Source organism: Siphateles boraxobius, unplaced genomic scaffold (genome assembly GCF_051911475.1).
Source record: "Siphateles boraxobius isolate OS27281-9 unplaced genomic scaffold, OSU_SipBor_1 1, whole genome shotgun sequence".
Classification (NCBI taxonomy): domain Eukaryota; kingdom Metazoa; phylum Chordata; class Actinopteri; order Cypriniformes; family Leuciscidae; genus Siphateles; species Siphateles boraxobius.
The window spans coordinates 23,982,961-23,995,269 of NW_027508699.1; the positions used below are offsets into that span (position 1 = coordinate 23,982,961).

The 12,309-nt window shown below is 36.2% G+C and overlaps 1 protein-coding gene across 2 annotated transcripts in view; it reads left to right on the forward strand.

Annotated features, from left to right (window-relative positions):
* atp6v1h (ATPase H+ transporting V1 subunit H) overlaps positions 1-9,764 on the forward strand; it is a 53,596-nt gene extending 43,832 nt beyond the window's left edge. For both annotated transcript variants that reach the window (XM_077229732.1, XM_077229731.1), the window contains one exon: positions 9,392-9,764. In XM_077229732.1, the coding sequence (XP_077085847.1) occupies positions 9,392-9,458 (67 nt within the window). In that variant the 3' untranslated portion in view covers positions 9,459-9,764. The remainder of the gene's footprint in view (positions 1-9,391) is intronic.
* The last annotated feature ends 2,545 nt before the right edge of the window (positions 9,765-12,309 follow it).

A 12,309-nucleotide genomic window follows, 5' to 3' on the forward strand; every position in this document is an offset into this window, starting at 1 on the left:
CATTAAATTTAGAAATAATTCATACAGTTAAATGGGGGGAAAATGTAAAGGGAAATGGCATAGAAATCCAAAGAAATATACATTGTATATTTGTAGTAGGGATGAAACGATTACCGGTTTCATGAAAACCCACAGTAAAATGTCCTGACGGTCAGGATTATTGTTTAAAATTTAATTATCATTAAAACCATGTTTATTTAGGGTGCTTTTTAAAACTTGTGGAAAATCCTGTTCAGCCAGTTGTTTTTTGTACGAGAAGACATGGCGGAGGGCAGTGACCGTGCTCAGAAGATTTTTCAGACTTCTAAGAGGACCAAATCTGAGGTGTGGTCATATTTTGGCTTTTACAAAAGTCCTTAGGGAACCTTAATCGAGGATGTCACCCTGTCTGCAGAACATCCAAAAAAAAATCCGCTGCAAAAGGGGGAAATACAAATCTGCAGAGTCATTTTCCTGACCGCCACCCACTGTTGAGTAGTGAACACAAGGCAAGTTAACTTTGACCTAAATTCCAAAACTAAGTTGGGGAAATAATTTAACACAAAATATTGTTTTGAGTTGAAATATTGTATTATCTACTTGTAATTAATGTGAAATTAAAAGAAAAATTTGCAGCAAGTTGCTTTAAGCCAATAAAAACGAACAAGACAAACGAACTAGATGAACGAAACAAGACAAATTAAACTAGACTATTAAGAGGGAGATTTAAGGGATCATAATGTATATTCGTTGTACACTTATTACACAGATTTTTTTTTACCACAGAAATAGTTACGGGGACATGAAATATTAAATTGAGATTAATGTTTTAAAATCTTAGCTGTTTATAAATCCATTTTGCACAGTGTACAAAACAATTGTCTAGACAAGATGATCACAACAATAATTTTATAGTAGTATTAATACTAAAGTTCATTTTCAATACAATCCAAAACTGAGACGCAAGAAGGCAAGTTGCATTTAAATGAAACAAGAGCGAGCGTCTGCGATGATACAAGAGACATGGATTTGTGCTTTATTATGATAGGATAATAAAGAGTGGACAGAAAGCGAGGCGGGAGAGAGAGGGGGGGGGGGGGTGGGATCGGGAAAGGTCCGCAACCCGAGACTATAGCTTGGGTCGCCAAAGCACAACAGCGCTACACGTCAGGTTTTTTTTTTTTTGTCAAATAGTTTAGCAACTTAAAAGCTACATGACATTTTTTCACTACCAAAGTAATAACGGCACTGTTCTTGAAGGAGATAAACTTACAGTTTGGCTATTAGTAGAGACGCTGCTGCCGAACACTTTTGGCACCTCCGTTACTAGTTCCTAGTTCTAAAATGACGGCTCTAAAGGTGCTTGAGAGAAAAATTAAAAATGTAAAACATTTAATGTAACCTTAATATCATAAGAAAATAACAGTGTGACCATGAAATGCTTGAGTTATGCATGTCATTAATGTACACAATTATGTGATAAGAGTAAACCAAAGCATTAAAACATTTTAAACAAGACTTTACGTATTTTTTGTGATATCTGCCCAGGTATTACAGTTAAAAATTTGCTGTAATTGCTAAACTGACACATTTATAGAAATGTTTATTAATGTGCACTGGCCCGTTAATTCCAAACTGAAGTAAAGTAAAATAAGCAAAGATATAAAACACAATGAGAAAGGGCTTGTTGGACTGAATATTTCTATAGTGTTATTATTTTTATTATTATTATTATTATTATTTCTGAAGACTTTAATAGTTTTCCCAAACTTTCATCATGGGAAAGGGGTGACATACCATTTCTAGAACTCTTTAATGAGGTAATTTTAGAAACAGTCCATTAGGGCGATTTTGTAGGGGAATGAATCTGCATAGAAAATAATAAACAAATTACAAGTATAGATAAATGCAATTGCAATAGAACAAAGATACAAATGAAATAAACAGTGCTTTGTTTTTCAGACAAGTCTAATAGTATTCAGGTACAGAAGTTGAATAATTGTTCTGTATTGTTTATTATTATTATTGTATTATTATTATTAGGTGTTCAAGCACGAAGTGCTGAAAACCTATTGTATTTGTACTGATTTTTATTATTATTAGGTGTTCAAGCACGAAGTGCTGAAAACCTATTGTAATTGCTATTTGAAAAAAAAAAAAAAACCTAAAACGCATCGTGCAGCCCAAACCGTAAGGCCTAGAGACTTGAAACCTGGCCAGGTGGTAGGGCCTCAGTTTGGGGAGAACCTATCAGAGTATGACCCCGATTGGCCCATAGGTGGCGCTACAGCAACCAATAGTACTAAATTGTTCATAACTCCTAGACCGTTTGACTTGGAATCAAGCTTTTTGCACCACTGTGTTCCTTGGCCCAAGGCGGACAAGGTGTATATCTCGGATTCTCGATTTGAGCAACGAAATATTTGTTATGGCCTTTTTTGTCCAAATCCTACTTTTGCGAACTAGTCCCTGGTTTTTTGCCTGATCGGAACCAGACCAGTCTAGGACAATTCTCTGGACTCTCTAGATCAATAATTATCAAAAAAAAGTTGAACTTTGCCCTTTGGTTCACTGTAACAGGGTCGTTTAGAAAAGGGGGCGTGTCAAAATACACTCAAAAGCCTATAAATCATAAATAAAAACTCAGAACTTCACAAAAACTGATGAGCACATGTGTCATGACATGGTGAAGAAGCATGCAGAGTTTCATGGAGATCGAACCATAGGTGTCGCTATAACTGTCAAAAAGGTCGCCTATTATTAGGTGTTCAAGCACAAAGTGCTGAAAACCTATTGTAATTGCTATTTGAAAAAAAAAAAAAAACCTAAAACGCATCGTGCAGCCCAAACCGTAAGGCTTAGAGACTTGAAACCTGGCCAGGTGGTAGGGCCTCAGTTTGGGGAGAACCTATCAGAGTATGACCCCGATTGGTGATTCATGGTGAATCATACTAGATCTTGGTATATCATGGTAAACTATGGTAAATCATACTGGAACATGGTAAATCATACTGGAACATGGTAAATCATACTGGAACATGGTAAATCAAGAAAAATCAAACTGAAATTTGGTATATCATGGTAAATCATGCTAAAACATGGTCTATTCCATCTATGATGTCAGTGGTTAAATGCTTGCTACATAAAACTTAATGTCTTTTGATGCTTTTGTGCTTAACGGCCTTAAAGGCCTTAACTGCTTGAACACCGCTAAATGCTGCTTGCAGCTTTAATTATTATTATTATTATCATTATTATTTCTGAAGACTTTAATAATTTTCCCAAACTTTCATCATGGGAAAGTGGTGACATACCTTGAAATTATTATTACCATTTCTTGAACTCAGAAACTCTTTAATGAGGTAATTTTAGAAACAGTCCACAGAGTAATAGAGCATTCACTTGAATCCTCTTAGTCATTCAAGTCTTAGGCACCTGAGGACGCAGGTAGATTGTTAATCAGCTCTTCATTTTTGAAAAATTCACTGTGTTGTTGATGCCTGGTTGCCACAGCAGAGTCGTCCCTTTTTTTTTCTGGTATCAAAATCAGCCACAGCTCTTCAAATGCAAGGTCACCTTGGGTCATAGTCGTATTTACCACTGGTTGAATGAATAAGGCCACAGACATAGTCAAGTGTCTCATAAGGCACGCTCAGAGGATGAGTCTGACATCTCGCTGTATATACGGGATGAATGAGGATGAAAACTCGCCTTTTCTCACTGTTAGTTATTGGACCTTGACATTGGAAAAAAATGAAGGAATCAGTTTAAGTCAGTGAAGAAAAAGTTAAGAGTCTTTTGAAGTCATCACGTTGAACCCGTGGACCTCAAATACATCTTGCGGTTTGGGTCGATTGCAGGTTTGGCAGAAAATTGAATGCGAAGTGAGCCCAGTGGAGTCTTTGCTTCAGTGTCAACAGTGGGATTGTTGTCTGCTTCCTGTTTTGTTCTGGAGGACTAATTTTGTGTAGGTTGTGTTGGATGCCATTCAGTCCAAAAGTCTGGGTCCATGCTGCGATACAAAATCTAATTTAAACCTGGGAAAACTTACAAAACTATACATCAGAGATGAATCAGTAGTGCTTTTTAGTGGTAAATGAAAATAGATTTCAGTGTAACGATTCATTTTCGATTTAACCCTCTGAGGTCTAAGGGGTTTTTGGGGTCCTGGAGGTGTTCTGACATGCTCTTTTTTTCGGAAATTTTCGGACGCGTTTCAGAATGGACTTAACTGACAGAGAGAAGGTAGAACGCGCATCATGTTTTTTTTTCTTTATTTGGCGACAAGCACAACACTTTATTTTTATTGTGATAATCCACAAAAAAATAGACACTTATCAGGATCTAATGATGTACAACACTTAATATGTAAGATCAAAATCAACAGAGTATTTTGAGTTTCTTTTGCACTGATAAGAAAAAAAGCGAGACGCCGTCCTCAGAGGGTTAATGGGCTTCTCTGCATACTCATTTTATACTGCACTAAAAAATAAATTATTCATAAGGTATTTATTTTTTTATTCATAAAGTGAGGGTCCATTTTGACCTTTAAATTAAGACCTTCATGCAAGTTTACATAGACCATTTTAATATATGAATGTCATCTACTCCTGATCTTTATTTTAGCTTCAAGCTTTACTTCATTTAGCACAAATCATTACAACTAATCTGACATAAATATTCATTTATTTATGACCCACAGATAGACCTTATGGTCATCTGTAGTATATAAACCTAGTTATGGTTCTCAAATCGTATTAGCTGAGAGCCTTTTCCAGCCATGCAGTAATCTACAGATATCACACGGAAACCGTTTCACAATTTGTATCACTCCTCTTGTTTCCACCGGACCTATACTTGTAGCATTTCTCATCGAGCTTCAATGGTGGCGTAGCGAACCCACTACAATCTTACAAATACTACTATTTTTGTGTCATAAATGTAGTTGTAAGGGTTATTTAGGCAAGCATGTAGTTGTTTATATCTCAAATATGCAATTTACTGTATATATAAACATAGCACCTAATTGAAAATTTGTTTAGACATTTTTGGTGGTGTGAGCTCCATGCAGTCAGCAGCCGTTTAGCACTCACGTACCCGTGGAGAACGGCTTTATCTCAGCCAGATACATTCTCAGGAATTTTCCGCTAGCTCTTATGTAGATAGTGGTAAAACATGAGATATAACTTGAGATTTGAATCTGTGGCAGAATTAAGTAGTTTCTAACAAAAGACGGTTGTTTAAAGACACTCCATTGTTGTTTCTTATTTATTTACACATTGTGCTGTCGAACTAGGGCTGCACGATATTGGAGAAAACTGACATTGCGATATTTTGTTTTTCCGTGATATAAACTGTGATATGAAAACCAAAATCACCAGATGACTTGAATAGCTCGTTTTGGAAAGAATTAATCATTGTAGAATGATTAGGGTGGTTTTGTAGGGGATTGAATCTGCATAGAAAATAATAAACAAATTACAAGTATAGATAAATGCAATAGAACAAAGATAAAATGAAATAAACAGTACTTTGTTTTTCAGACAAGTCTAATAGTATTCAGGTACAGAAGTTGAATAATTGTTCTTTATTGTTTACGTTCACATAAGCCTTGCTGTGTTTACGAGGATACTCGCCGAGACAGGAATTTTTTTGCATGTATGTGTCCATTCAAGCACAAATAGACACGAAAGAGAATGGAATTCGGTGTTCACCTTCTGTCTGTTTTGCTCAGTGTGTACACAGAAAACAACGTGTGAGTTCCGAATTGATTTCTTTCACATCGTCTTGCACTCAAATGGTTTAAAATCGCTTTAATGTTTAAAGCAGCACTAAGTAAGATTTTTTACCTTAAACTAATGTTTCCAAAATCGTTTCAGTGGTTCATCAAGTCGTAACATGGTGAAATGCACTTATGCCACAGCTTTGCGGTCCTTTATCTGATATATCCACGCTATGTAACATTGCCTGATCGGGTCGCGTTTCTGTAGTTCTAATGAGACATTAGCAAACTACTAATTTGACTTGCTTTACGGCAAGCGTTACAATTGCTCGTTTGTGATGTCGCAATACATCATACTTTCATAAAATCATGCATCATACTCTACCTTGTCTGTGGCCATTGTTGATTCCACAGCCGGTGCTGGATAAACAGAGCATGTGCGACACTAGGCTGCGGTAGGCTAAATTATTAATAATGGACAATTCCGCTTCCAACCTGTAGGGCGACCGCAGTGGAAAAGTTACTTGGTGCTGCTTTAAACTGACTGGACCTACAACGTGCAAATGATAAACTTTCGCTCTATTATGGTTAAACTTTGCAATAAAGCCCGAGAATCACGTGCATTTCGACCTGTGGTGCCGGGTCCATACAGATCAACTAAGGTCCCTATACTTGATATTGCACATCATGCGATGTGACCATCGCATATGCACACATCACAATATCGATGCTAAAATTATGTGCAGCCCTACATCAAACTTTTGTTTAAAAGCAATATAACACTCGTAGTTTTGCAATATGGCTGATATAGAGCCATATCGCACTACTCGTCTGATATTGCCCATTTAGCTCAGGTTCCTCTTCTGTCTGGAGTTCATAGCAAACCTGCTATCATTTGACTTTTTAACAATTTTTTTATAAACGTAAGCTGCCTAAAGTGAGAATAAATTGAACACCAAGTACATCATATTTCAGGCAAATTTCTGTACCACTAGAATTCCTAAGCTTTTTTTTGTCAGCCAAACCCCTGGGGAACAAAATATTTTCTTGAAGTGCACCCCCTGAAATTTTGAGTTCATATTTCAAATAATTGAACAACACATGCACTGTCAGTTAAGGATTACACGACATGCAGATTTCACCTTTTTAGTGTTTTATTTTTATTTGAAGTAAAGGGCTCTTTTCAGATGTGATGGTGTCTCAGTCCACATTATATTCACAATGTTTTATTCTGGGTTATTCATTAAGTAACCCAGTCAATTTGTATAATAATAAATTATTGGGTAACACTTTATTTTAAGGTGACGTAGTTACATTTTACTACATGTAGTTACAATAGTAATAAGGGTAAATTATGCATAATTACAAGTAACTAACCCTAAACCAAGCCCTAACCATAACTCTTTAGTAAGTACACATAGTTAACTTAATATTACTCAGTACTTATTTGAGTAAGTACAATGTAATAATATATGTAATGAAAAAGTTTTTTTTTTTTATTCTTATAATTTGTAGTATTATGTTTCATGTTGTATTTGTATTTGTATAGTCCACTGGAAGCCTCAGTACCAAAACAAATTCCTTGTGTGTGCAAGCACACTTGGCAATAAAGCTCTTTCTGATTCTGATTCTGATTCTGATAACTACGTTACCTTAAAATAAAGTGTAACCATTTATTGTTTTTATATCATATTTTTTATTTCTATTTATAAAAAATGAATGAAGACAAAAATATATTATTGTAATAATGCTATTGTACTTTAGAAAAAAAAAAACATGTTTAACATGTCTTTAAATTCTTCAATTTCAAATGTAAAACAGTTTGGCTTTTATTTTTGCAGAAACTGCAGGAAGACCTTTAATCTGTGTTTAGCTGACAACATGTTTATAAACCCTTCTGGTTTACTCATTTAGTACAATGCTAAAAACGTACATCCTAGAAAATATTGGTAATTTTGCGCATGTGAAAAAGTCATCCTGGTGAAGAATACAGTGCTGTGCTTCACTCTATAACATGCGGCACAGGTCCTAACCAGACACGATGCAATAAGATTCCAGCAATAAGCAATTTGTCTATCCACGCTAGACACAACGCAACTATGAGACGTGACAAAATCAATAAAAAAATCATAGCCAATCAGGCGAGTCTCTCTGCAGCGCACTTGGATAAGTACATAATCAAATTCATAAATATTAAACCATTATAACATTATTAAAAATACATACTGCGTGACTGAAATATTCTTTGTCATAGAATGCACTTGTTTGCTCACATTGAGTTGACTGTATGAACGTTCTTGTTTCCTTTAATTTATTAGTAAATTATCCAATGTCACTTTTAGTATCGCATTCAAACTCACATTAGACACTTTTAACATTAAATAAAGCACATAATCTGTACCTGAGATTATCATTGTCATATGGTGTTGTTCAAGCTGTGACGTCTCGGTAATAGAAACCGTTTCTAAAATAGAATCACTGCGTATTGCCATTGCTAATCTATGATTAATATGAAAAGATACCCTTTTATCGAGTTTTCATCAACTCACAAACCCCCTGCAGTTCCCTCATGAACTCCCGCTTGGGAAATCCTCCTCTACAGTTACTTAATAATCTATCTACATAACAAACCCTTCATGCCATGCACATCCTGTTTTGCAAGCTAGCCATGAACATATTTGCTCAATTAATACACAAATTGGAAGTCAAGCTATTATTAATCCTCATATTTTATACTGTTTTATCTCTTTTGCTGGATCCCTAATGAATCCGCCTTCTGTGATTCTCTCCTTTTGACTCTCTGCTGATGTACAATAGCATGGCGCTTATCTGCCTTGTTTCCATGCAAATATCAGCTGGTGTGCTGAAGTCTGGCAAGTCGAACCCAGTAGCTGTAGGACAAGCTGCCAGAAATGACAATTAATGAATGGCAGGTGTCTGCTAATTTAGTCAACTTGCCAAGAAAGGAAAAGAAGATCTGACTCGCATAGTTCCATCTGATAACTTCAGAATGTGTACTCAAGCAGATGAACTTCTTGACCGTTCACACACTGCATCTCAGTGGATGCAGTAGGTCATGCGGGTATTGATTTCTTGGATACTGAATGCATATTCAGATGGGATCTATTTTGTGTCCTTTCTAAATTGTATGCTCTTCTAGAAGCTGTGCAATCTTATTGGAAGCACCTGAGGCCTGAAGTACAGCTAAACACTTTAAAAAGGTCACTGTTTAGGAGAAACTGTTAATAAGGTTTGACGGCTTTGGCTAGACATCAAGACGGTGGGCACTTTGAAAGGATTTAAATGACAGATAGCATTTCCCAACAGTTGAGAAACCACAGGTGTCATTCAGAATTAACTCACCTTGGTAAAATGACATTTTCAGTAATCAAAGAGGAAGGAATCGAACCTCATGAAGATTACTATAGGTAGGTTGAATGGAATGTAGTTAGATTGGAGAGTCGGCTGTGGTGGAGCTGTTGGGAAATGCTGTGATCAAACATTGATGTATTTTGTAATCACTTTCAGCATGCTCGACAGTTATCTTTTTGTCTCACTGAGCTTAGAGCGCCAGCTCAAAACTAGTTATTTTACTCACATAAAGGAAAATCTAGAAATACAACAAGGTGCACCATCATAGCTGTTCAAAAAAATAAATTGGCATAATCGGTCTTTGGTGTTTTCTTTCAGGGAGTACCTGGGGAAGCAGTTGCAGTCCACAGAGCAGTCGACTCCAGCTGTTGCTGCCCGAAGCTGAACTGCCCATGTGTTTGTGTGTGAGCCAGAGTGTCTGATCCCGTGTTCTTGGTGTGAATGTAAATCTGTGCTATATGTAATCAACAGGTTCAAGAAAAAACGAGTTGATGTATTAAACCGTAAATTTATAATTTAGCTCTTCTTTGTTTTGTCAAGTTGTCGTGTGAAGTTGTGCAAAGTTGTGCGTCCTTAAGTAAAATCACATTAAATGATCGGAACAGTTCTGAGTATTATGAAATGTTATTTATGTCATAAATGTTAAACAATGAGTATGCATTCCAATAAAGAGTCTACTATGACAAATGCATCTGAATGAAGTGTTTTTTACTTTTTCATTCAAGGTTTTAAACATTCAGTGGTTGAGTTGTAAGGCTGTTAATTTCACTCAAAGCAACTTCATAGATAGATGTATAGAATCACAGTATTTCTGGTTATCACTCAGATATGTTTCTGTCAGGAAAGTTATTTGCACTTAATTCTCTGTGATGTTGCTGTCTCACTCAAATATCAGATTTATATGGTAATCCTTCAATATCAGAGGTCCCTGGATCATATCATTCCTTTAGTGTAATATGCAATATAACCACATTCAGGTCATCATTTTATTTAATGTTTTACTGATAAAAGATCTCCGATTTTTCTCCAAGGGAATATTGTTATAAAACATTAGGCCAGCTTTGTCTATATGAAATTACAAATATGTCACCATAAACAGAATCTAAAGTTTCTTGTAGGAGCACTATAAACCTCAGATCTTGAAATATGATTTCATGTTTTTATACTAGGTTTTATGGTCATAAAAAGCTACAAACATAACCACTTTACACAAGTCATTGCAAAAATGGTAAATATGCAAAAATCGAACCTTTCATTGAAGTAAAAAATTGAAAGTGCGGGGGAATTTTTAAAATGAAAGATCAAAAGGATAAACAATGTAGATTTATTTTTGCAGCCATCTTTTATCATATTTACCAGGGGTGCCATTAATTCTGACCACAACGTAATCTTTGTTATCTTCCTCCATTTTGCTCACATCTCAAAATCCAATCAACAATTAAATATTGAACCATTTTTGAAAAATGTCTTTGGACCCTATTGACTTTCATTGTAAGGACAAAAACAGCTGAACACTTGTGTTACACAGAAGAAAGTCAGTCACAGCAGCGAGTTCCATTTTTATTACAGATATTTATGTATGCCAATTTCATAAGACGTGAAGAATTTGTTCTCTTGAACACATGGGAAGGAAAAAATGCTTTTTGCAAATGTTTTATGTGATATTCCAATTTGGAATTGGAATGGCTATTTTGGATGGAGAAATAAACAAAAGTAAAAAAAAAAAAAACACTGCACTCAACTAGTTAAAGTTCAACTTTCAAAAAACGTCTCTACAATTTTTTTCTTGCTGCCATATGTTTTTAAACACATTCTGTGTGAATGGCCCAAAACATCAAACAGAAATTTTGATTCCTAGTGTTGACAGCGTCTCGAATATTTTCAATCAGATTCATGTATTTCATTTCATGTCACAGCAGGCCTTTTTACACCATTTATGATCAGGTTATCACACCAGTGTCATTCATAAACACAAACCCATTTGCCAATTTTCAGCATTCCTAGTGCATCCCATTTTTTTAAATAACCTCGCAGAACCTTTTCCGTACACGGCTGGTCAGAGCATCAGACGAGCGCAGATGCAGCCACTGGATAATCTGTGTTCAGTCGCCCTCTCTCTCTCATCTCTCTTTCCAAATGGAAATCAAGCTGTAGCTGTAGCACTATCGGTTAGCAAATAGCCCAGTATACTCCGTGTGCTTTGTGGATGTCGAGATAGAGATAACCTTCAAAGCATATTACCACCAGACTATCTGACAGATCCACAGCACGTTATCAACTTGTGCAAGATGTGTTGAGGGTCATTTGAATTCTAATAGGGTAATCTTAGGCTCCCCAAAACCTTGTGAAACAAGGTTATTAGTGGCATTATCAGATGTTTTATTGAACCATATTGGGAAACTTCTTTTTTCTTTCACACCTCCGACCTATTTAGATGCAGCCTTTTGTGTCAAGAACGAATTGACTTGAGTGAACCCACATCTCAGCAGCGCTGTATGGCGTGCCAATGCTTGTATGACACTTCCCACACTTGAGTGGCTGTAATGTGTGACTCAGACGTCCTTTTGCCATAATCAATGATGAATTTGTGTAAGGGCTCTGGGAGGCATGTCGCTTTGAGAACTCTTCTCCAATGGCTTTTGTGAAGTCTTTTTTAAGCTTCATGTAGCATTTTCAAGGGCTGTTTTTATAAATGCCTCTTTTAGTTACATGAAATGCACTAATCATGGTCTTAACATTTTCTAGCAAGGACGAAACTTCTAATTGACTCAGACTTTACGAAATGGTTTCCCTATGTTTCAACAACAATCTTGAATGCTTGCTTACAGCTGCAAAGCTGAAGCGTTGGCTTACTGAGGCGCTCACTTGAGGCTGTCATTCGAAGACATGGCTTTGTAATACAGGTGGAATATTATCGACGAGCCATATTGACCGGATCTGCGCTCTTGTTGACATGGGTCACAGATTGTCTGTTCCCATGGTTACAATTAAAACAGGAGAAACTCAGATAACATTTGAGTGTGATTTCCCCTGTCGTCCTGATAGCAGATGGAATCTGATAGAAAGAATTATGATTGCATTTTGTTGTCTTCAAAGTGAGACAACAAGCTTCAGTTTCATCAGAACACTGTAATGCCAACCTATTCGGATTCATAAATAGCCTAATGTCCTCGTGTAGCCTATTGTTAAACATAATGTAGTATTTCTGTGCATCGTTTCTGTGGATGATCTAAATT